Source organism: Ranitomeya variabilis, chromosome 1 (genome assembly GCF_051348905.1).
Source record: "Ranitomeya variabilis isolate aRanVar5 chromosome 1, aRanVar5.hap1, whole genome shotgun sequence".
Lineage (NCBI taxonomy): Eukaryota > Metazoa > Chordata > Amphibia > Anura > Dendrobatidae > Ranitomeya > Ranitomeya variabilis.
The window spans coordinates 519295072-519321139 of NC_135232.1; the positions used below are offsets into that span (position 1 = coordinate 519295072).

A 26068-nucleotide genomic window follows, 5' to 3' on the forward strand; every position below is an offset into this window, starting at 1 on the left:
CCGAACGTCATAAAAAAAAATAAAAATCCTGCTATTCTATTTGATTGGGCTAAACCTCTGTGCCTTTAATGTCTCCGCCACCTCCCCCAATACATCCTACATTATTCTTAGTTGTTTTCCTTCATGTAGAATTAACCTACAAGGAAAGAAAGGGTTTATTTTAATTCCGATATTTTCATCCCATTGACTTGCATTGGGATCGGGTATCGGTATCGGATTAGATCCGATACTTTGACGGTATCGGCCGATACTTTCCGATACCGATACTTTCCGATATCAGAAGGTATCGCTCAACACTAGTAATAATGTTATAATGTTGAGCTGTGAAAATAATAAAATCACATTTTTTCCACAAAAATGTTATGTTATCCCCAAATTTTGGATTTTCATGAGGGTAACAGAAGTTGCATCATACAGTTTGTAGTGCAATTTCTCCTGAGTACGCCGATTTCCCATATGTAGGGGAATACTGCTTTTGAGCCACGGTGCAAAGCTCAGAAGGGAAGAGGCGCCATATTGGAGTTCAGATTTTGCTGGAATGGTTTGAGGGTGCCATATCACATTGGCAGAGCCCCTGAGGTGCCAGAACAGAACCCCCCTATATGTGAACTCATTTTACAAGCTACACTCCCCAATGAATTGATCTAGGGGTACAGTGATCATATTGACACCACATGTGTCAGAGATAATTTTATACCATTGATGGTTGAAGGAAGAATGAATTACATTTTTACCACTAAAATGTTGTTTTAGCCCCAAGTTTTTAATTTTTCTAAGGGCTAATACAATTTTTTTTTACAGCAAACCAAGGTCCATTTTTTTCTGAGTGCGCCAATACCCTACATGAAATCAGGAAATATTTTTCAGGAACAGTGCAAAGCTCAGAAGGGTAGGAGCGACCGATTTTACTGTTATGGTTTTCAGGTGCCATGACCGACTGGGATAGCCCATGAGGCGCAAGAACAGCAGGACCCCCCCATATGTGACCACATTTTACAAACTACACTTCTCAATGAATTAATCTAGGGGTGCAGTGATCATATTGACACCAAGGGTGTGTCACAGAATTTTATACCATTGGGCAGTGAAGAAAAAAATAACTACAATTTTCCTATAAACCCCAGATTTTACGTTTTCACACAATAAGTGGGTATAAATGGCACCATAACGTGTTCAAAATTTTTTACTGAATGTGGCAATACCCCATATGTGGCCGTACAGTACTACTTAGCCATTCAGAGATATTTGCCTCCTGGAGCACAGGTTTTCCTAGAACAGTTTGCAGACTCCATATGTTAGGGGTTGAGTTCCCGCCTCTGCACAGGGGGAATCTCGGGCCATCTCCACTGCGGTCTCCCATTCTTCTCCTGCCACAGTGGAGCCTGCTAAGCAGAGATGTCGGTCCCAGTGTCTTGCTCAGTCCCACTCTGTACAAAGAGTTACTGCTGCTTTTCCTGCTTCTGCCATTTTAGTCAGTGCTGGGCAGCGGCGAGCAGACGCTTCTGGGACTAAGTCCTGCTTTTCTCATTCTGAGCATGCCCTGAGTAAGATCTCTCAGTGGAGATCGAGGGTCACATGGTCAGATACTGCAGCTAAGTCCATTGGTCCTTTCAGGAAGGTCCTGTAGGTGCTAGGACTAAGTCCTGCTCTGCACACACAGAGCATGCCCAGGGCAAGATCTCTCAGTGGAGATCTAGGGTCAAATGCTCAGGTATGGCAGTCTCTCATTGGTCCTTCTAGGAAGGTCTTTTACTTGCTGCAGCTATATAAGGCTCGCATGGCCGGACGGCCCTGCGCTAGTATCAAATCTGTTATGTTCATGCGCCAGTGTGGTCACATTTATGTGTGTTCAGGGACTCGGCTGAAATAAGCCCCTAGAATGCCGGCACCTCCGGCGAGGAGATTGTATGCGTGGATTTAGGGCCCCGGCTGAAATAAGCCCCTAGAATACCTGCTTCTCCGGTGATGAGATTGTATGTTTGCGTGACCACAGACTGCCTTCAGCTCGGCAGTTAGCTGGGAACTCCTGTGGGGTTAACAGGGCACAGCGTCTTGTTTCCGTGCGACTCTGTGAAGTAACAGAGTTCGCTTAAACCGCCATATAGTGCCGTCATTTGCTAGCAGCAGGTTCCTCCTGCACGGTGGACCCCGGGCTGCGAACGCACCAATAAAAACATCTATATTTAATCAGTGCGTTCCGCTAGCCCTAACACCATATACGGAGCCCCTAATTGCTAGAAGAGCAGAATCCCCTCTAGTGACCAGATTTGGGAAATTATACCCCTTTGAGAATTCATCTAGAGGTGTAGTGACGATTTTGACTCCATGGGTATTTTACACAAACAAGCAGCACTGGATGTTGCCGAGTGAAAATTGTAAACTGCCATTGTAGTGACCAGTACGCTGTAGTAAACAGTACATTGCAGTCACCAGTACGTTGCATTCACCAGTACGTTATGCCCAGCTCATGCTTCTGGAGAGATGCACCCGTAAATTAGGTGGGCTCTCATCGCTTCAGAAATGCCAAACATGTGGAAGCTATATGTGGTTTAGGTACACTATGGGGCTCAGAAGGGAGGGGGGATCTGGATTTGGGAGCAGATAATTTGCTGAATTTCTTTTGGAGGGTGAGAAGCCATTTCGCTGCAATCTTTCGAAAGCAGAATGAAAAAATCAACAGCAGGTGAAGAATTGGTTTGATTTTTTTTTACGCCACTCCTCGTGCAGTATAAGTGATATGGCGACTTTATTTTTTGGGTCACTGCGATTACAGCGATATCAGATTTATATTGGATTTTTGTGTTTTGCTGTTGTCACAGACTAAAAGACGCTTTTTATTGCAAAAACTAGTTTTTTGCATCATATTTTGAGAGCTATAATTTTTCCACATTTAGGCCGACAGAGTCTTGGGAGGGTTTCTTTTTTGCGCAAGTTGACGTTTTTATTGGTACCATTTTCAGACATGACAATTTTGGATCGCTTTCTATTCTGATTTTTGGGAGGCAGAATTAACAAATACCAGCAATTCAGGATTTTTTTGGGGGGAGGAGCTTATGTCATTCTGCGTGAGGTAAAATTGATAAGGCAGTTTTATTCTTTGGGTCAGTAGTATACGATACCTCATTTATATAGTTTGTTTGGCACTTTTACCTAATAAAAACTATTTTATAAATTAAAAATAATTATTTTTCTATCGCTTTATTCGGAGAGCTATAACTTTTTTTATTTACCACTGATGGAGATGAATGGCTGCTTGTTTTTTGTGGGACAAGTTGATGTTTTCAGCGGTACCATGTTTATATTCTTTTTCATCTCATTTTATTCCTCTTTTTGTTCGGCGGTACGATGATAAAGCATAGTTTTTTGCCTGTTTTTTTATTTATTTCTTATAGTGTTCACTAAAGGAGATACCAAATATGTGTACTTTTATAGTTTATATACACTGCTATATAAAGGGAACACTAAAATCCCACATCCTAGATAGCACTGAATGTAATTTTCCAGTTGTAAACCTTTATTCATTACATAGTGTAATGTGTTGAGAACAAGAAAACCTAAAAATGATCAGCGTAAATCAAAACCAATATCCCACGGAGGTCTGGAGTTGGAATGATGCTCAAAATCAAAGTGGAAAATGAAGTTACAGGCTGATCCAACTTCAGTGGAAATGCCTCAAGACAAGGAAATGATGCTCAGTAGTGTGATTGGCCTCCACGTGCCTGTATGACTTCCCTACGATGCCTGGGAATGCTCCTGATGAGGCGGCGAATGGATCTCTTCCCAGACCTGAACTAAAGCATCCACCAACTCCTAGACAGTCTGTGGTGCAATGTGACATTGGTGGATGGTGCGAGACATGATGTCCCAGATGTGTTCATTCGGATTCAGGTTTGGGGAATGGGCGAGCCAGTCCACAGCTTCAATGCCTTCATCTTGCAGGAACTGCTGACACACTCCAACCACATGAGGTCTGGCATTGTCCTGCATTAGGAGGAATCCACGGCCAACCGCACCAGCATATGGGCTCACAAGGGGTCTGAGGATCTCATCTCGGTACCTAATGGCAGTCAGGCTACCTCTGGCAAGCACATGGGGGGCTGTGCGGCCCTCCAAAGAAATGCCAACCCACACCATTACTGGCCCACTGCCAAACCGGGCATGCTGAAGGATGTTGCAGGCAGCAGATCACTCTGCACAGCATCTCCAGACTCTGTCACTTCTGTCACATGTGCTCAGTGTGAACCTGCTTTCATCTGTGTAGAGCACAGGGCACCACTGGTGAATTTGCCAATCCTGGTGTTCTGTGGCAAATGCCAACCATCCTGCACGGTGTTGGGCTGTGAGCACAACCCCCATCTGTGGACGTCAGGCACTCAGACCATCTTCATAGAGTCGATTTCTAACCATCATGGAGGTCATTTTGCAGTGTTTTGGTAGTGCTCCTCCTTTTCCTCCTTGCACAAAGGCTGAGGTAGCGGTTGTGCTGCTAAATTGTTGCCCTCCTACAGCCTCCTCCACATCTCCTGATGTACTGGCCTGTCTCCTGGTAGTGCCTCCAGCCTCTGGACACTACTGTCATGATTCCCAATGGCAGGGACATGGGCAAAAACAGGACTAGCTCTAGGAAGATGGAATCTAAGCTGACCGCGATGCTGAACCTAACGCACAACTACCAGTGGCCGGGGAACGTACCTGCGTTTTATCCCTAGACGTCTCGCACCAGCCAAAGATCTAGCTACCCCTAATAGAGGAAACACAGACCTGGCTTGCCTCCAGAGAAAACCCCAAAGTAATAGTAGTCCCCAACATATAATGACGGTTAGTTAAGAAGAAAACACATACGCAGTATGAATACAGGTTCAGCAAAGAGAGGCCCACTAACTAGATAGCAGAAAATACAAAAGTGGACTTCGCGGTCAACTCAAAACCCTACAAAATACCATCCTGAAATGACTTTAAACTCCGGTATCAACTCATGACACCGGAGTGGCCATTTCAGTACACTAGAGCTTCCAGCAGCAAGATTCATATAAATGCACGCTGGACAAAAGGTACAAATGATCAAACTTATCTGACTCAGCAGACTTGGAGCAGGTAGCAAGTAACAGAGGAGCTCTGGTAACATTGATAGCCGGCAAGTAAATGAGTGAAAAGCCAGACTATATAGGAAACTCCCATTTCCTGATGGGAACAGGTGCACTGGAGATAGAAGACAGAAGTCAACCAGTACCACCAGTAGCCACCAGAGGGAGCCCACAAACAGAATTCACAACAGTACCCCCCCCCTTGAGGAGGGGGCACCGAACCCTCATGAGAACCACCAGGGCGATCTGGACGAGCCCTATGAAAGGCGCGAACCAAATCAGAGGCATGAACATCAGAGGCAGTCACCCAAGAATTATCCTCCTGACCGTATCCCTTCCATTTGACCAAATATTGAAGTCTCCATCTGGAAATGCGAGAGTCCAAAATCTTCTCCACAACATACTCCAATTCACCCTGCACCAGCACAGGAGCAGGAGGCTCAACAGAAGGAACAACTGGTATCTCGTACCTCCGCAACAAAGACCGATGGAAGACATTATGAATAGTGAAAGATGCTGGTAGGTCCAAACGAAACGATACAGGATTAAGAATCTCCAAAATCTTATAAGGACCTATGAACCGAGGTTTAAACTTAGGAGAAGAGACCTTCATAGGGACAAAACGAGAAGATAACCACACCAAGTCCCCAACGCGAAGACGATTACCAGCACGACGATGACGATTAGCAAACTGCTGAGTCTTCTCCTGGGACAACTTCAAGTTGTCCACCACATGACTCCAAATCTGGTGCAATCTATCCACCATAGTGTCCACTCCAGGACAATCCGAAGATTCCACCTGACCAGATGAAAAACGAGGGTGAAACCCCGAATTGCAGAAGAAAGGAGAAACCAGAGTGGCAGAACTAGCCCGATTATTAAGGGCAAACTCCGCCAACGGCAAAAAGGCGACCCAGTCATCCTGATCAGCAGACACAAAACACCTCAAATAAGTCTCCAAGGTCTGATTAGTTCGCTCTGTCTGGCCATTCGTCTGAGGATGAAAAGCAGACGAAAAAGACAAATCAATGCCCATCCTGGCACAGAACGCCCGCCAAAATCTAGACACAAATTGGGATCCCCTGTCAGAAACGATGTTTTCCGGGATACCATGTAGATGAACCACATTCTGAAAAAATAGAGGAACCAACTCCGATGAAGAAGGCAACTTGGGCAAGGGTACCAAATGAACCATTTTAGAAAAACGGTCACACACCACCCAGATGACGGTCATTTTCTGAGAAACCGGGAGATCCGAAATAAAGTCCATAGAGATGTGCGTCCAAGGCCTCTTCGGAATAGGCAAGGGCAACAACAATCCACTAGCCCGAGAACAACAAGGCTTGGCCCGAGCACAAACATCACAAGACTGTACAAAAGTACGCACATCCCGAGACAGGGAAGGCCACCAGAAGGACCTGGCCACCAAATCTCTGGTACCAAAGATTCCAGGGTGGCCTGCCAACACAGAAGAATGAACTTCCAAGATGACTCTACTGGTCCACTCATCTGGAACAAACAGTCTCCCAGGCGGACAACGATCAGGCCTATCCACTTGAAACTCCTGCAAAGCACGTCGCAAGTCTGGAGAGACAGCAGACAATATCACCCCATCCTTAAGGATACCCGTAGGCTCAGAATCACCAGGGGAGTCAGGCTCAAAACTCCTAGAAAGGGCATCTGCCTTCACATTTTTTGAACCTGGTAGATATGAGACCACAAAATTAAACCGGGAGAAAAACAACGACCAGCGCGCCTGTCTAGGATTCAGACGCCTGGCTGACTCAAGGTAAATCAGATTCTTGTGATCAGTCAAGACCACCACCTGATGCCTAGCACCCTCAAGCCAATGACGCCACTCCTCAAAGGCCCACTTCATAGCCAAGAGTTCCCGATTACCAACATCATAATTTCGCTCGGCGGGCGAAAATTTTCGAGAAAAGAACGCACATGGTCTCATCACCGAGCAATCGGAACTTCTCTGCGACAAAACCGCCCCCGCTCCGATCTCTGAAGCATCAACTTCGACCTGAAAAGGAAGTGAAACATCAGGTCGGCGCAACACAGGAGCAGAAGAAAAGCGGTGCTTAAGCTCCCGAAAGGCCTCCACAGCCGCCGAGGACCAATTGGAAACATCAGCACCCTTCTTAGTCAAATCCGTTAGAGGCTTAACGACACTTGAAAAACCAGTTATAAATTGACGATAGAAATTAGCAAAGCCCAAGAATTTCTGAAGGCTCTTAAGGGAAGTCGGTTGCGTCCAATCACAAATAGCCCGAACCTTGACAGGATCCATCTCAATAGAAGAAGGGGAAAAAATATACCCCAAAAAAGAGATCTTCTGAACCCCAAAAATACACTTTGAACCCTTTACAAACAAAGAATTGGCCCGCAAAACCTGAAAAACCTTCCTGACCTGTTGAACATGCGACTCCCAGTCATCGGAAAAAATCAAAATATCATCCAGATACACAATCATAAATTTATCCAGATATTCACGGAAAATATTGTGCATAAAGGACTGAAAGACTGAAGGGGCATTAGAAAGACCAAAAGGCATTACCAGATACTCAAAATGGCCCTCGGGCGTATTAAATACAGTTTTCCACTCATCTCCCTGCTTAATCCGCACCAAATTATACGCACCCCGAAGGTCAATCTTAGAGAACCACCTTGCCCCCTTAATACGAGCAAACAAATCAGTCAACAGTGGCAAAGGATACTGATATTTGACTGTAATCTTATTCAACAGCCGATAATCAATACAAGGCCTCAGGGAACCATCTTTTTTACCCACGAAAAAAAAACCTGCTCCTAAAGGGGATGAGGATGGACGAATATGTCCCTTTTCCAAGGACTCCTTAATATACTCTCGCATAGCAGCATGCTCTGGCACAGACAGATTGAACAAACGACCTTTAGGAAATTTGCTGCCAGGAATCAAATCTATAGCACAATCGCAATCCCTGTGAGGAGGGAGCGAACTAAGTTTAGGCTCCTCAAAAACATCACAATAGTCAGACAAAAATGCCGGAACCTCAGAGGGAGTAGATGAAGCAATGGAAACCAAAGGTACTCCCCCATGAACCCCCTGACATCCCCAGCTTAATACAGACATTGTTTTCCAGTCAAGAACTGGGTTGTGAGTTTGTAACCATGGCAATCCAAGCACTAAGACATCATGCAAATTATGCAACACAAGGAATCGAATCACCTCCTGATGGTCTGGAGTCATACACATAGTCACTTGTGTCCAGTATTGAGGCTTATTCCTAGCCAATGGTGTGGAGTCGATACCCTTCAAAGGAATAGGGACTTCCAGAGACTCTAGACTAAACCCACAGCGCCTGGCAAAGGACCAATCCATAAGACTCAGGGCGGCGCCAGAGTCCACATAGGCATTCACATTAATAGATGATAAGGAACAAATCAAAGTTACAGACAAAAGAAACTTAGACTGCAAGTTGCTAACTGCAAAAGACTTATCAACCCTTTTAGTGTGTTTAGAGCATGCTGATATAACATGAGCAGAATCGCCACAATAGAAACACAACCCATTTTTACGCCTATAATTCTGCCGTTCACTTCTGGACAGAATTCTATCACATTGCATATTCTCCGGTGCCTGCTCAGAAGACACCGCCAAATGGTGCACAGGTTTGCGCTCCCGCAAACGCCGGTCAATCTGAATAGCCATTGTCATGGACTCATTCAGACCTGTGGGCATAGGAAACCCCACCATGACATCTTTAACGGCGTCAGAGAGACCCTCTCTGAAATTCGCCACCAGGGCGCACTCATTCCACTGAGTAAGCACAGACCATTTACGAAACTTTTGACAATATATTTCAGCTTCATCATGCCCTTGAGAGAGGGCTATCAAGGCCTTTTCAGCTTGAATCTCCAAATTCGGTTCCTCATAGAGCAACCCCAGCGCCAGAAAAAACGCATCCACATTGAGCAGCGCAGGATCCCCTGGCGCCAATGCAAATGCCCAATTCTGGGGGTCACCCCGCAGCAAGAAAATAACAATCTTAACCTGCTGAGCAGGGTTTCCAGCGGAGTGAGGTCTCAGAGAAAGATACAATTTACAATTGTGCTTAAAATTCAAAAAACGAGATCTATCTCCAGAAAAAAACTCTGGTATAGGAATTTTAGGTTCAGACATAGGAGCATGTATGACGAAATCTTGTATATTTTGAACCTTAGAAGCAAGATTATTCAGATTTGAAGCTAAACTCTGGATATCCATTTCTCAGCAGCTGAGATCTGAGCCATTCAGGGATTAAGAGGAGGGGAAAGAAGCAGACTGCAATTATGGCTAAACAGACTTCAGAGTAAAAAAAAAAAAAAAAAAAAAGGTGTCAGAGACTTCTTTTCTCTCCTTCTTCAGCCAATACTTAACACATCTGGCTGGCTATACTGTCATGATTCCCAATGGCAGGGACATGGGCAAAAACAGGACTAGCTCTAGGAAGATGGAATCTAAGCTGACCGCGATGCTGAACCTAACGCACAACTACCAGTGGCCGGGGAACGTACCTGCGTTTTATCCCTAGACGTCTCGCACCAGCCGGAGATCTAGCTACCCCTAATAGAGGAAACACAGACCTGGCTTGCCTCCAGAGAAAACCCCAAAGTAATAGTAGCCCCCAACATATAATGACGGTTAGTTAAGAAGAAAACACATACGCAGTATGAATACAGGTTCAGCAAAGAGAGGCCCACTAACTAGATAGCAGAAAATACAAAAGTGGACTTCGCGGTCAACTCAAAACCCTACAAAATACCATCCTGAAATGACTTTAAACTCCGGTATCAACTCATGACACCGGAGTGGCCATTTCAGTACACTAGAGCTTCCAGCAGCAAGATTCATATAAATGCACGCTGGACAAAAGGTACAAATGATCAAACTTATCTGACTCAGCAGACTTGGAGCAGGTAGCAAGTAACAGAGGAGCTCTGGTAACATTGATAGCCGGCAAGTAAATGAGTGAAAAGCCAGACTATATAGGAAACTCCCATTTCCTGATGGGAACAGGTGCACTGGAGATAGAAGACAGAAGTCAACCAGTACCACCAGTAGCCACCAGAGGGAGCCCACAAACAGAATTCACAACACACTACGCTGACAGACACAGCAAACCTTGCCACAGCTGGCATTGATGTGCCATCCTGGATGAACTGCACTACCTGAGCCACTTGTGTGGGTTGTAGAGTCCATCTCATGTTACCACGGGTGTAAAAGCACAACAGTCATTCAAAGGTGACCAAAACATCAGCCAGAAAGCATACTGAGATGTGGTCTGTGGTCCCCACCTACAGAACCACTCCTTTATTGAGTATATCTTGATAATTGCCAATAATTTCCATATGTTTTCTATTCCATTTGCACAACAGCATGTGAAATTGATTGTCAAACAGTGTTGCTTCCTAAGTGGACAGTTTGATTTACTTGGAGTTATATTCTGTTGTGTAAGTGCTCCCTTTATTTTTTTGAGCAGTGTATTATTTTTCATCCAGATATTTATTTATGGGTACAATATCGTTTGATTTTAATTATTATTATTATTACTATTATTATTTTTTTTTTATATTTTTAAAATTACTTAAAAAAGTTAACTTTTTTTAACTTTTTTTACTTTGTCTCACTAAGGGGCTATCATTTTTTGCAGGCTGATCGCTTGTATAGCAGGAGGATGCAGCAGCATCCCCATACTATGCAAACTGTCAGCGGTGCACTGACAGATAAACTTTCTGATCACGCACTGCACATAATCTTGCAACTTTACTAGCTCTGGTGACCCTGGATGTCGTCATGACAACTTCGGGTCACCATGGCAATGATTGAGATCCCGCATCACGCCGCGAGTTCAATCGTAACATTTAGGGGGTTAAAGTAACGTGAGCGGTGCGGGACCGCTTCTGGCACTTAGTGCCGGGTGTCAGCTGTTAAAATCAGTTGACACCTGGCGGCGATCGTGTACGCATACGATCGCCTGGACGTATTAATCTGTCCAGCATCAATAAGGCCCAGAGCATGTGGATGTAGTATTACTGACAAAGTCGGAAAGGAGTTAATATTATTGCATTAGTTACATAGTGCAAAATATTCTATGTGCCCCAAAATGCAACAAGCCCTTACACAGGTCCAGACAATGGCGAGACACTCATTTTTCTTTTAACAAGTTTCAGAATTTATTTAACCACTAAAATGTGTATTAAGAAAACCTTACAGGTTTGGTATCACGTCATCATTGTCCACATGGAATTTTTCCCCATTTTCCAGTACGTTATATCATAAAATAAATAGTGTCATTCAAAACTACAACTAAAACAAGCCCTTATATGATTATGTCAATGGAAAGACAAAAAAGTTATGGCTCTTGGAACAAAGGGAAGAAAAAAAATGTCTTGGTCCTGAAAGAGTTAATCAATTTGGTTCCGCTGTTACATCTATGCTTATATTATTATAACCTAATGTATTATAAGGTAATTACTTTACTAGGTGATAATTATTTTCGCCTTCCGATTTCTCAGCATATGCTAGTTTGTTTGCTCAGCTGTCTGAGACAGAAAGACATAATATTGGTGTTTGTGCAGTGGCGTCCTTATCTCTCTGAGCCTTCAGCTGAGTAGTCCATGACAGTGTGTGGTGCAGTGGCAGCCATATCGCATCCAATAAAATGATTTCTGAAATACACGTAAACCCAGACTTACCTCATGCATCCGTGCTGGGCTCTGTGTCATGTCCCGGCCCTCTCTCTGCTGTCTGTGTTGCTGGGAGACTCAGCATGCTCTGGTTTCCAGGAGAATCAAAGAATGTCATGTGGCATGAACAAGAGTCATGTGAGGAATAGGTGATATCTGAGAATGGCCTCCTCTACTTTGTATTTCCTCACGTTTATATTACTAGCAGATTGTAAATCATTTCCATTTTCCACAGTGCTGAAGAAGTGCAAATTAATGTGTGCAGGATTTGACTTTACATAATGTGCACATATATTAAAGCGGTTTTCCCATGAACAAAGTTGATTTTAATCAATACATCTTGGAATAATAATAAATTCCACAATTGGATATGTTTAAATAAAATGTTCCTGTGCTGTGTACTGTGTAATGGCTGTTTCTTACCATGCAGGGACATGGTCTGATCATACCACATCTTCTGTGCAGGTGGGACAAAAAAAAAGCATACATACATTACAGCAGGGGATTGCAAAGTATTCTTTCTTTGAGACTCAGTTGTGATCCCCTGCTGTAATTTCTGTATACTTTATTTTGCTACCCCCTTGCCCATAGGCCAAACCAAATGTAAACAAGATTTTAAGGGGTGACAGCTTCCCAAACAGCTAAAATTAGGGGTAAACACCATGAAATGTTTCATCAATTGACCCACAGTAGAAATTTGAAATGGCACAGCAGCAGTCAGCCATGGGCCATGCATGGGGTATCAGGATCTGGGCCAGCATTTACAGCTTGGAATTGAGGACCTGATGGTTAAGGGAGTGGTGTAAGCCTTCTTTGCTGAGATCCCGATACCTCATGCAACACCTCCAAATGTTTTTTTCCAGCCACACTCACATGGCACAACCACCAGTTTAATACAGTACTATTGGTAGAAAAATGTAAGGAAAGTGACACATGTGGTTGACTGATCAATTGACCCACAGTAAAACCTTTTACAATGACACACAAGCAGTCAGCCATGAGCCATGCTTGAGGTATCAGGGTCTGGGTCAGCATTTACAGCTTTTGAATTTAAGTTTCAATGAGAACCTGGTGGTTCAAGTAGCCATGTAAGCCTTCCTAGCTGGGAGCGCTGATACCTCATGCAACACTTCCAATTTTTTTTTCTAGCCACACTCAGATGGCACAAACATCAGTTTCATACAGTACTATTAGTAGAAAAATGTAAGGAAAGTAACACATTTAGTTGACTGAAAGTGCCAGCCTGCCTGTCTGTGAGCCCACAGGCAACCCACCAGATGGAGACCCAGCTTGGACAGTCCACATTTCAAAAAATTATTGTCACACACCACTAAAGTGGCATCAATTTCCACCGAGTAGAAATAGTATAATAGGCAGTGGTTGTCTGGCACTTTTCAGCCTGGGGGGCAAACACAAGGCAGTGGCCCTTGAGTTGCTGTGGCCTGCTTATCTCTAGCCGCTGCATTAGGCCATGTGCACACGTTCAGTATTTTTCGCGGGTTTTTTTGCATTTTTTCGCTATAAAAACGTGATAAAAACGCGAAAAAAACGTGAAAAAAAACGCTAACATATGCCTCCCATTATTTTCAGGGTATTCCGCATTTTTTGTGCAAATGTTGCATTTTTTTCCGCGAAAAAATCGCATCGCGGTAAAAAAAGCAACATGTTCATTAAATTTGCGGAATTGCGGGGATTCCGCACACCTAGGAGTGCATTGATCTGCTTACTTCCCGCACGGGGCTGTGCACACCATGCGGGAAGTAAGCAGATTATGTGCGGTTGGTACCCAGGGTGGAGGAGAGGAGACTCTCCTCCACGGACTGGGCACCATATAATTGGTAAAAAAAAATAATTAAAATAAAAAATAGTCATATACTCACCTTCGATGGCCCCCGCAGTCTTCCCGCCTCTCAGGTGCATGCTGCCGCTTCCATTCCTATAGATGGTGTGGTGAAGGACCTGCGATGACATCGCGGCCTTGTGATTGGTCGCATGACCGCTCATGTGACCGCTCACGTGACCGCGACGTCATCGAAGGTCCTGCACACACACACCATCTATAGGAACGGACGCCGCTGAGGAGATCGGCTGTCTGCAGGTGAGTATAACCATTTTTTTTATTTTTTTTATTATTTTAAAACATTCTATCTTTTACTATTGATGCTGCATAGGCAGCATCTATAGTAAAAAGTTGATCACACTTGTCAAACACTATGTTTGACAAGTGTGTCCAACCTGTCAGTCAGTTTTCCAAGCGATGCTACAGATCGCTTGGAAAACTTTAGCATTCTGCAAGCTAATTTAGCTTGCAAAATGCTAAAAAAACCGCGAAAAAAACGGGGAAAAAACGCAATAAAAAATGCGGATTTCTTGCAGAAAATTTCCGGTTTTCTTCAGGAAATTTCTGCAAGAAATCCTGACGTGTGCACATACCTTTAAAGCAGCAGACTTAACAGGCTTTAAAAACAGGCTGGTACTTAGAAATGCTAACAGAACGGAACTTGCTGCATAGATATGGGAGCAGAACCAAGCTTATTACCTACATAGATACTGCAACAGATGTAAGCTGTCTACATAGACATGAGAATGGAACCAAGGTTACTACATAGATATGGGAATTAAATGAGCTTATTGGAGACATCGAGGAGCAGAACTAAGCTGTCATGTCGGACGCTGTTCAGACCAGGTCGTCCGACAGACAGTGGTAATTCCGCTTTTGTCCACTATGCGCTCATTGGCGTCGGCTAGATTTTATCTAGCTGGTCCGGGGTTAATTTACCTGGTGCTCGGATTGGAAGCTGGGCCATGCCTGTTGTGAAATTGGATTTTGGGCTCCCCCGGTGGCCACTGGTGGAATTGAACTGGTGTGCATCATCCCCTCTGTTCACCTGTTTCCATCAGGATGTGGGAGTCGCTATTTAACCTTGCTCCTCTGTCACTTCCATGCCGGTCAACATTGTAATCAGAAGCCTTTCTGTGCATGTTCCTGCTGCTAGACAACTCCCAGCTAAGTTGGACTTTAGTCCTCGTTTGTTTTTGCATTTTGTTCCAGTTCACAGCTGTAGTTTCGTTTCTGTGTCTGGAAAGCTCTTGTGATCTGAAATTGCCACTCTGATGTTATGAGTTAATACTAGAGTCTTAAAGTAATTTCAGGATGGTATTTTGATAGGGTTTTCAGCTGACCATGAAAGTGCCCTTTCTGTCTTCCTGCTATCTAGTAAGCGGACCTCAATTTTGCTAAACCTATTTTCATACTACGTTTGTCATTTCATCTAAAATCACCGCCAATATATGTGGGGGCCTCTGTCTGCCTATCGGGGAAATTTCTCTAGAGGTGAGCCAGGACTATATTTTCCTCTGCCAGGATTAGTTAGTCCTCCGGCCGGCGCTGGGCGTCTAGGGATAAAAAAACGTAGGCAACGCTACCCGGCTACTGTTAGTTGTGCGGCAGGTTTAGTTCATGGTCAGTTTAGTTTCCATCCTTCCAAGAGCTAGTACTTATGTTTGCTGGGCTATGTTCTCTTGCCATTGAGAACCATAACAGTTTGACCGGCCAGAAAGGGTTAAATTAATTGACAGAGAAAGGAGAGAAAAGAGTAGTCTGCTGAAGATTTTTTTTTTTTTTTTTTTTTTCCCTTCCCTTCAGTTCTGAGTGTGCTTGTAATTGAATCTCTTGCAAGCCTGCCTATATTGCAGCCTTTCTCTCTCTCTCTCTCCTTCTAATCCTGGAATGGCTCTGTGTTCACCTGTTTAAAATGGATATTCAGAGTTTAGCTGCAGGTTTGAATAATCTCACCACGAAAGTTCAAAATTTACAAGATTTTGTTGTTCATGTTCCTATATCTGAACCTAGAATTCCTTTGCCTGAATTTTTCTCGGGGAATAGATCTTGCTTTCAAAATTTCAAAAATAATTGCAAGTTGTTTTTGTCCCTGAAATCTCGCTCTGCTGGAGATCCTGCTCAGCAGGTCAGGATTGTGATTTCCTTGCTCCGGGGCGACCCTCAGGATTGGGCTTTTGCATTGGCTCCAGGGGATCCTGCGTTGCTCAATGTGGATGCGTTTTTTCTGGCCTTGGGGTTGCTTTATGAGGAACCTCAGTTAGAGCTTCAGGCGGAAAAGGCCTTGATGTCCCTATCTCAGGGGCAAGACGAAGCTGAAATATACTGCCAGAAATTCCGTAAATGGGCTGTGCTTACTCAGTGGAATGAGTGCGCCCTGGCGGCGAATTTCAGAGAGGGTCTCTCTGATGCCATTAAGGATGTTATGGTGGGGTTCCCTGTGCCTGCGGGTCTGAATGAGTCCATGACAATGGCTATCCAGATCGATAGGCGTCTGCGGGAGCGCAAACCTGTGCACCATTTGGCGGTGTCTACTGAGAAGACGCCAGAGAATATGCAATGTGATAGAATTCTGTCCAGAAGTGAACGGCAGAATTTAAGACGAAAAAATGGGTTGTGCTTCTATTGCGGTGATCCAACTCATGTTATATCAGCATGCTCTAAGCGTACTAAGAAGCTTGATAAGTCTGTTTCAATTGGCACTTTACAGTCTAAGTTTATTCTATCTGTGACCCTGATTTGTTCTTTATCATCTATTACCGCGGATGCCTATGTCGACTCTGGCGCCGCTTTGAGTCTTATGGATTGGTCCTTTGCCAAACGCTGTGGGTATGATTTGGAGCCTCTTGAAACTCCTATACCCCTGAAGGGGATTGACTCCACCCCATTGGCTAGTAATAAACCACAATACTGGACACAAGTAACTATGCGGATTAATCCGGATCATCAGGAGATTATTCGCTTTCTTGTGCTGTATAACCTACATGATGTGTTGGTGCTTGGATTGCCATGGCTGCAATCTCATAACCCAGTCCTTGACTGGAAAGCTATGTCTGTGTTAAGCTGGGGATGTAAAGGGACGCATGGGGACGTACCTGTGGTTTCCATTTCATCATCTATTCCCTCTGAGATTCCTGAATTCTTGACTGAATATCGTGACGTTTTTGAAGAACCTAAGCTTGGTTCATTACCTCCGCACCGGGAGTGCGATTGTGCCATAGATTTGATTCCGGGTAGTAAATACCCTAAGGGTCGTTTATTTAATCTGTCTGTGCCTGAACATGCTGCTATGCGAGAATATATAAAGGAGTCCTTGGAAAAGGGACATATTCGTCCTTCGTCATCTCCCTTAGGAGCCGGTTTTTTCTTTGTGGCTAAGAAAGATGGCTCTTTAAGACCGTGTATTGATTATCGGCTTTTGAATAAAATCACGGTTAAATATCAATATCCGTTGCCACTGCTGACTGATTTGTTTGCTCGCATAAAGGGGGCCAAGTGGTTCTCTAAGATAGATCTCCGTGGGGCGTATAATTTGGTGCGAATTAAGCAGGGGGATGAGTGGAAGACCGCATTTAATACGCCCGAGGGCCACTTTGAGTATTTGGTGATGCCTTTTGGTCTTTCAAATGCCCCTTCAGTCTTTCAGTCCTTTATGCATGACATTTTCCGTGATTATTTGGATAAATTTATGATTGTGTATCTGGATGATATTTTGATTTTTTCGGATGACTGGGACTCTCATGTCCAGCAGGTCAGGAGGGTTTTTCAGGTTTTGCGGTCTAATTCCTTGTGTGTGAAGGGTTCTAAGTGCGTTTTTGGGGTACAAAAGATTTCCTTTTTGGGATATATTTTTTCCCCCTCTTCCATCGAGATGGATCCTGTCAAGGTTCAGGCTATTTGTGATTGGACGCAACCCTCTTCTCTTAAGAGTCTTCAGAAATTTTTGGGCTTTGCTAACTTTTATCGTCGATTTATTGCTGGTTTTTCTGATGTTGTTAAACCATTGACTGATTTGACTAAGAAGGGTGCTGATGTTGCTGATTGGTCCCCTGCTGCTGTGGAGGCCTTTCGGGAGCTTAAGCGCCGCTTTTCTTCCGCCCCTGTGTTTCGTCAGCCTGATGTTGCTCTTCCTTTTCAGGTTGAGGTCGACGCTTCTGAAATCGGAGCTGGGGCAGTTTTGTCGCAGAGAAGTTCCGATTGTTCCGTGATGAGACCTTGTGCCTTTTTCTCGCGTAAATTTTCGCCCGCCGAGCGGAATTATGATGTTGGGAATCGGGAGCTTTTGGCCATGAAGTGGGCTTTTGAGGAGTGGCGTCATTGGCTTGAGGGGGCTAGACATCAGGTGGTGGTATTGACTGACCACAAAAATCTAATTTATCTTGAGTCCGCCAGACGCCTGAATCCTAGACAGGCGCGCTGGTCGTTGTTTTTCTCTCGGTTTAATTTTGTGGTGTCCTACCTGCCGGGTTCTAAGAATGTTAAGGCGGATGCCCTTTCTAGGAGTTTTGAGCCTGACTCCCCTGGTAACTCTGAACCTACAGGTATCCTTAAGGATGGAGTGATATTGTCTGCCGTTTCTCCAGACCTGCGGCGGGCCTTGCAGGAGTTTCAGGCGGATAGACCTGATCGTTGCCCACCTGGTAGACTGTTTGTTCCTGATGATTGGACCAGTAAAGTCATTTCTGAGGTTCATTCTTCTGCGTTGACAGGTCATCCTGGAATCTTTGGTACCAGGGATTTGGTGGCAAGGTCCTTCTGGTGGCCTTCCCTGTCTCGAGATGTGCGAGGCTTTGTGCAGTCTTGTGACGTTTGTGCTCGGGCCAAGCCTTGTTGTTCTCGGGCTAGTGGATTGTTGTTGCCCTTGCCTATCCCGAAGAGGCCCTGGACGCACATCTCTATGGATTTTATTTCGGATCTTCCTGTTTCTCAGAAGATGTCTGTCATCTGGGTGGTGTGTGACCGTTTCTCTAAGATGGTCCATTTGGTTCCCCTGCCTAAGTTGCCTTCTTCCGAGTTGGTTCCTCTGTTTTTTCAAAATGTGGTCCGTTTGCATGGTATTCCGGAGAATATCGTTTCTGACAGAGGAACCCAGTTCGTGTCTAGATTTTGGCGAGCATTCTGTGCTAGGATGGGCATAGATTTGTCTTTCTCGTCTGCTTTCCATCCTCAGACTAATGGCCAGACCGAGCGGACGAATCAGACCTTGGAGACATATTTGAGGTGTTTTGTGTCTGCAGATCAGGATGATTGGGTTGCTTTTTTGCCTTTAGCGGAGTTTGCCCTCAATAATCGGGCCAGCTCTGCCACCTTGGTGTCTCCTTTTTTCTGTAATTCGGGGTTTCATCCTCGATTTTCTTCTGGTCAGGTGAAATCTTCGGATTGTCCTGGAGTGGATGCTGTGGTGGAGAGGTTGCATCAGATTTGGGGGCAGGTAGTGGACAATTTGAAGTTGTCCCAGGAGAAGACTCAGCTTTTTGCCAACCGCCGGCGTCGGGTTGGTCCTCGGCTTTGTGTTGGGGACTTGGTGTGGTTGTCTTCTCGTTTTGTCCCTATGAGGGTTTCTTCTCCTAAGTTTAAGCCTCGGTTCATCGGCCCGTACAAGATATTGGAGATTCTTAACCCTGTGTCCTTCCGTTTGGACCTCCCTGCATCTTTTTCTATTCATAATGTTTTTCATCGGTCATTGTTGCGCAGGTATGAGGTACCGGTTGTGCCTTCTGTTGAGCCTCCTGCTCCGGTGTTGGTTGAGGGCGAGTTGGAGTACGTTGTGGAAAAAATCTTGGACTCCCGTGTTTCCAGACGGAAACTCCAGTATCTGGTCAAATGGAAGGGATACGGTCAGGAGGATAATTCTTGGGTGACTGCCTCTGATGTTCATGCCTCCGATCTGGTCCGTGCCTTTCATAGGGCTCATCCTGATCGCCCTGGTGGTTCTGGTGAGGGTTCGGTGCCCCCTCCTTGAGGGGGGTGTACTGTTGTGAAATTGGATTTTGGGCTCCCCCGGTGGCCACTGGTGGAATTGAACTGGTGTGCATCATCCCCTCTGTTCACCTGTTTCCATCAGGATGTGGGAGTCGCTATTTAACCTTGCTCCTCTGTCACTTCCATGCCGGTCAACATTGTAATCAGAAGCCTTTCTGTGCATGTTCCTGCTGCTAGACAACTCCCAGCTAAGTTGGACTTTAGTCCTCGTTTGTTTTTGCATTTTGTTCCAGTTCACAGCTGTAGTTTCGTTTCTGTGTCTGGAAAGCTCTTGTGATCTGAAATTGCCACTCTGATGTTATGAGTTAATACTAGAGTCTTAAAGTAATTTCAGGATGGTATTTTGATAGGGTTTTCAGCTGACCATGAAAGTGCCCTTTCTGTCTTCCTGCTATCTAGTAAGCGGACCTCAATTTTGCTAAACCTATTTTCATACTACGTTTGTCATTTCATCTAAAATCACCGCCAATATATGTGGGGGCCTCTGTCTGCCTATCGGGGAAATTTCTCTAGAGGTGAGCCAGGACTATATTTTCCTCTGCCAGGATTAGTTAGTCCTCCGGCCGGCGCTGGGCGTCTAGGGATAAAAAACGTAGGCAACGCTACCCGGCTACTGTTAGTTGTGCGGAAGGTTTAGTTCATGGTCAGTTTAGTTTCCATCCTTCCAAGAGCTAGTACTTATGTTTGCTGGGCTATGTTCTCTTGCCATTGAGAACCATAACACATGCCCACTGCCTTTAAATAGTTCTCCTGAACATTGGGCGTCGCCGATTATAGCTTCTGTCTTGTGCATGGTTATCTCGGTCTGGAGTGGTGAGCTAAGTAGTTGGAGTATCGTTGCTGGTGGTGTATTTCCCTTTGTCTTATTTTCTCCTTCCCATATTTGTATTTGTTTTGCCCTTTGCATTTATAGTGTATTCCTGAGTGACTGCGGCGTGGTGCTTATTTTTCCATTATCCTTGTCTGTGCTAACTGTCGGTATTGGAGTGTGGTCTCTTCACTGGTGGGGGGGTGGTGGTTCCAGCCTAGGGTTGAAACAGGAGATAGGGCGAGGGTGGAGGCCCAGACATGCACACCATCAGTGTAAACTCTGGGAGAGGGTCAGTCAGGGTTTCCCTAGTCTGAGGGAAATCGCAGGGGCCCGGGTTATTAACTCTTTCCTACCTAGGTCTCCCGTGACATAAGCTTAGTAAAGAACTATGGAAGAAGAACCAAGCTTACTACAGAGCTATGGGAACAGAACCGAGCTTACTACAGAGATAAGGGAGCAGAACCGAGCTTGCTACAGATATAAGGGAGCAGAACTGAGCTTACTACAGAGATAATGGAGCAGAACAGAACTTAGTACAAAGATAAGGGAGCAGAATTGAGCTTACTACAGAGATATGGAAGCGTAACAGAGCTTATTACAGAGATGAAGGAGCAGAACTGAGCTTTCTACAGAGATATGGGAGCAGAACCGAGCTTATTACAGAGATAAGGGAGCAGAACCGAGCATACTCCAGAGATATGGGAGCAGAACAGAGCTTACTACAGAGATAACGCAGCAAAATCAAGCATACTACAGAGATATGGGATCAGAACGCAGTAGAACCAAGCATACTACAGATATATGGGATCAGAACTGAGCTTACTACATAGATACAGGAACAGAACCAAGCTTACGACATACATATGGTACACATGGTGCCCTGGATCAATGTCGATTGACAGTCATTTTGTATTTTTTCCATTTTCTTACTATTGCACCAACAGTTGTCTCCTTCTCATCCAGTGTCTTAATTATGGTTTTATAGTCCATTCCAGCTTTGAGGAGGTCTATGATCTTGTCCCTGACATCCTTATAAAGCTCTTTGGTCTTGCCCATGTTGTAGAGGTTAGAGTCTGACTGATTAATTGAGTCTGGGGACAGTAGTCTTTTATAAAGGTGACTATATAAGACAGCTGTCTTTTAATGCAGGTAACGAGTTGATTAGGAGCTTCTAACTGGTCTGTAGGAGCCAGAACTCTTGGTTGGTAGGGGATTAAATACTTATTTCTCACTGCAAAATGCAAAAAAATTGATATAATTTATACAATGTGATTTTTTTAATTTTACTTTTTATATTCTATCTCTCAATGTTAAAATTAACCTACCCTTAAAATTATAGACTGTTCATGTCTTTGTCAGTGGACAAACTTACAAAATGAGCAAGGGATCAAATACTTATTTCCCCGACTGTGCAAGTGTACGTACACTACAGTGTGTTCGTAAAGTCATGGTACACTTTTGACCAGTCACTGGAAAGCAACAAAAAAACAATAGAAATGTGAAATATACTCCAAATACAAAGAAAAACTCAGAGGTTCATACTTATTCAGTGCAGTTCGATGTGGGCTCCATTTGTTGCCCTATGCACATCCAAATCATAGTTATGTTCTTGCCACACACGGGTAAGGACGTCTGGTGAATAACGACTGTGATTCTCTGTTTTAAGTGATTAATGTCGTTGATAAGTTCAATGTACACATGCTGCTTCACATAACCCCAAAAGTAAAAGTCTAAGGGCATCACATCTGGGGAAACTCACAGACAATGGTGGCATAGTGTGGAGGAGCGCTGTCCTGTTGAAAGATGACACTTTCTGGAAATTGTGGCACTGCATACAATTCCAACTTGTCAAGATACGTGTTTGCCGTCACAGACCGCTCTGCGAAAAAAAATGGGCCTATCACCTTATCATGCATCAAGCCACACTACACGTTCACTTTAGTGGTGTTACGTTCATACTCAACGTAGGCATGAGGATGTTCAGCAGCCCATATTCGGACGTTATGGTGATGAACATGTCCACAGATATGGAAGGTTGTTTCATCGCTAAACACAATCTTCTACAAAAATCTTGCATCACTGTCGATCTCATGAAGCATATCTTTAGCAAATGTGCATCGTTTGGGTCTATCCGCCGGTTTGATAGCATGCAACAGACGCAATTTGTACCCCATAAAACAGAGACATTTCTTTAACACCTTATGAACTGTAGTCTTGCTTAGGTGTAATTGCCGAGCACACGCACGCACAGATTTTTTATGGTTCCTTAGGTAGCTATTCCGTATAGCCTCTACAGACTGGTCACTGACTGATGGCCTACCAGAACGGGGTTTCTCCACCAAACTACCGGTTTCCTTCAACTGCTTATCCCACCGAGCAATGTTATTCCTATGGGGTGGCACTTCGTTATAAATGCGCGGATATTCACGCAGCACTTTAGTCATGGATTTTAATTTAGCAAGCCACAGAACACACTGAACTTTCCTCTGTACCTTTCACATCTCGACTGGCATGGAAAACCACACAGCTGGCATGAGCTTGTGGTTGCATGATGTCACCGACCTGGCAATGTATTAATCAGTTTCATCAGACCACAGGACATGTCTCCAAAAATTAAAATATTTGTTCCTGTTTGCATTTGCAAACATTAGTCTGACTTTTTTATGTTTCTTTTTGAGTAATGGCTTCTTCTTGTCATTGTGGTCTTTCAGACCATGTTGATACAGTATTCGTTTCACTGTGGATACTGATACAATCTTACCAGTTAACGAAATCATCTTTGCAAATGTCTTTTGCTTTTGTCCTTTTGTTGATATTTACATGTCGGATGTCAAGAAACGTAGCGACTCAATTGGAGGTCGGTCAGCGGACGGCACAACACACTCAGCGGGATGGAAATGGGGAGAGGAATGCCCTACCGATAGGGAATGAGGGATGGACAACTCCTTAACTCCAACTTGAACCTGTCCCTAAACTGCCCTAACACCCTTAGCGGGTCCTTCCCCACCACTGTCAAGAGCCTCATCCCTCACTGTGACCTCATACTGCCCTGGTTATTGCACTGGCCTGCGAGGGCGCTAGCCTTACCACTGCAGATGGTACAACACAGGGGACAGTGAAAAACACATGACAGACGAGGTAAAAATACAAAACTTAGCTTAACTACTTACTCTGCTGCAAAGAACCTCACAGCAGAAGAAAGACACTCGAACCACGAACTCCACGAAACCAGCATATCCACAACTATAGCCAGAGAGCTCCATACTCCAGGCTTGATAGATTGCTCTATTACTGACAGTCAGCTGATGCATCAGGTGACTATTTAAAGGATGGTGTAAGTGGTCAACACCCACATCAGCTGACCGAGCAACTCTGCAATTGCAGCACATTGCCAGCAAGGGAAACTGACATTATCCCCTCTTGGCCTGAAAGGAAAAAAGCTACATTTAAATCATAGTGGAACCAGAGCAGACACACATCCAAAAATGGATTGTGGCACTGTACCAAGGCACGTTCATTTCTGGGACACAGAACCCATCTCCTGCCTGAGCGGTGTGATGGCTGGACATTCCCATCTTGTTTGTGCTTGTGTATAATTGTTTTTACAAATGAACAGAGGCACCTTCAAGTATCTTGAACTTGTACCCAATGATAAGACAGACTTGTGCAAGTCCACAATTCTCTTCCTGATATCTTTGTTGATTTCTTCAGACTTTCCCATGATGCTACACAAAGAAGCAGTGTGCATTAAAATACTCCACAGGTGTGTCTCTAATTCAGAATCATAGTAAATATAAGAAAACTGACTGAACAGCAATATAGTCTGAACTGGTGCATAACCAGAAAAGTCATATAGCAAGAAAAGTCATATAGCAAATAGATCAATGGCTGCACTCAAAATTTACTGTGCTAAGGCAAGGAAATGTGCGATACATGAAATGTGAATAGCATAATGCTTGTGAAATTTATGAAAAAACACATGAGATTCTTAGCACAAGATTTGGCCAAAAGTTGTGAGCCCATCCACCAAACGTCAAGGTAATCTCAAAACGGATGGGTACCTGAGCTGACTGCCTAGTGTGAACACTTACCTATGGCTAATAACATGGTAAAGCCTGCTTTTATAGGAAGCTCAGAACCAACTGTGTTTGGATGTAACTAAAATCACAGCATGGTGAAGGGCGAGGCATTCAAGTCAGAAAAAATAGTACATAGTAAATATAAGAAAACTGACTGAACAGCAATATAGTCTGAACTGGTGCATAACCAGAAAAGTCATATAGCAAATAGATCAATGGCTGCACTCAAAATTTACTGTGCTAAGGCAAGGAAATGTGTGATACATGAAATGTGAATAGCATAATGGCTAGGGAAATTTATAAAAAAAACACATGAGATTCTTAGCACAAGATTTGGCCAAAAGTTGTGAGCCCAGCTACCAAACATCAAGGTAATCTCAAAACGGATGGGTACCTGAGCTGACTGCCTAGTGTGAACACTTACCTATGGCTAATAACATGGTAAATCCTGCTTTTATAGGAAGCTCAGAACCAACTGTGTTTGGATGTAATTAAAATCACAGCATGGTGAAGGGCGGGGCGTTCAAGTCAGAAAAAATAGTACATAGTAAATATAAGAAAACTGACTGAACAGCAATCTAGTCTGAACTGGTGCATAACCAGAAAAGTCATATAGCAAATAGATTAATGGCTGCACTCAAAATGTACTGTGCTAAGGCAAGGAAATGTGCGATACATGAAATGTGAATAGCATAATGGCTTGTGAAATTTATGAAAAAACACATGAGATTCTTAGCACAAGATTTGGCCAAAAGTTGTGAGCCCATCCACCAAATGTCAAGGTAATCTCAAAACGGATTGGTACCTGAGCTGACTGCCTAGTGTGAACACTTACCTATGGCTAATAACATGGTAAAGCCTGCTTTTATAGGAAGCTCAGAACCAACTGTGTTTGGATGTAATTAAAATCACAGCATGGTGAAGGGCGGGACGTTCAAGTCAGAAAAAATAGTACATAGTAAATATAAGAAAACTGACTGAACAACCATATAGTCTGAACTGGTGCATAACCAGAAAAGTCATATAGCAAATAGATCAATGGCTGCACTCAAAGTTTACTGTGCTAAGGCAAGGAAATGTGCGATACATGAAATGTAAATAGCATAATGGCTTGTGAAATTTATGAAAAAACACATGAGATTCTTAGCACAAGATTTGGCCAAAAGTTGTGAGCCCATCCACCAAACGTCAAGGTAATTTCAAAACGGATGGGTACCTGAGCTGACTGCCTAGTGTGAACACTTACCTATGGCCGTTTTGAGATCACCTTGACGTTTGGTGGATGGGCTCACAACTTTTGGCCAAATCTTGTGCTAGGAATCTCATGTGTTTTTTCATAAATTTCACAAGCCATTATGCTATTTACATTTCATGTATCGCACATTTCCTTGCCTTAGCACAGTAAATTTTGAGTGCAGCCATTTATCTAATTCAGAATCAGACACTTCCAAACACATAACATCATTATATGTGCAGTCCAGAATTGTTTAAAGGCATAGTATGGGCAGCATGGTGGCTAAGTGGTTAGCCTTGCAGCGCTAGGGTCCTAGGTTCAAAT

At 44.0% G+C, this 26068-nt stretch overlaps 1 protein-coding gene across 2 annotated transcripts in view; it reads right to left on the reverse strand.

Annotated features, from left to right (window-relative positions):
- Window positions 1-11927, reverse strand: part of SPMAP2 (sperm microtubule associated protein 2) — a 307731-nt gene extending 295804 nt beyond the window's left edge. For both annotated transcript variants that reach the window (XM_077281087.1, XM_077281095.1), the window contains exon 1: window positions 11808-11927. In XM_077281087.1, the coding sequence (XP_077137202.1) occupies window positions 11808-11812 (5 nt within the window). In that variant the 5' untranslated portion in view covers window positions 11813-11927. The remainder of the gene's footprint in view (window positions 1-11807) is intronic.
- Between the last annotated feature and the right edge of the window lie 14141 nt (window positions 11928-26068).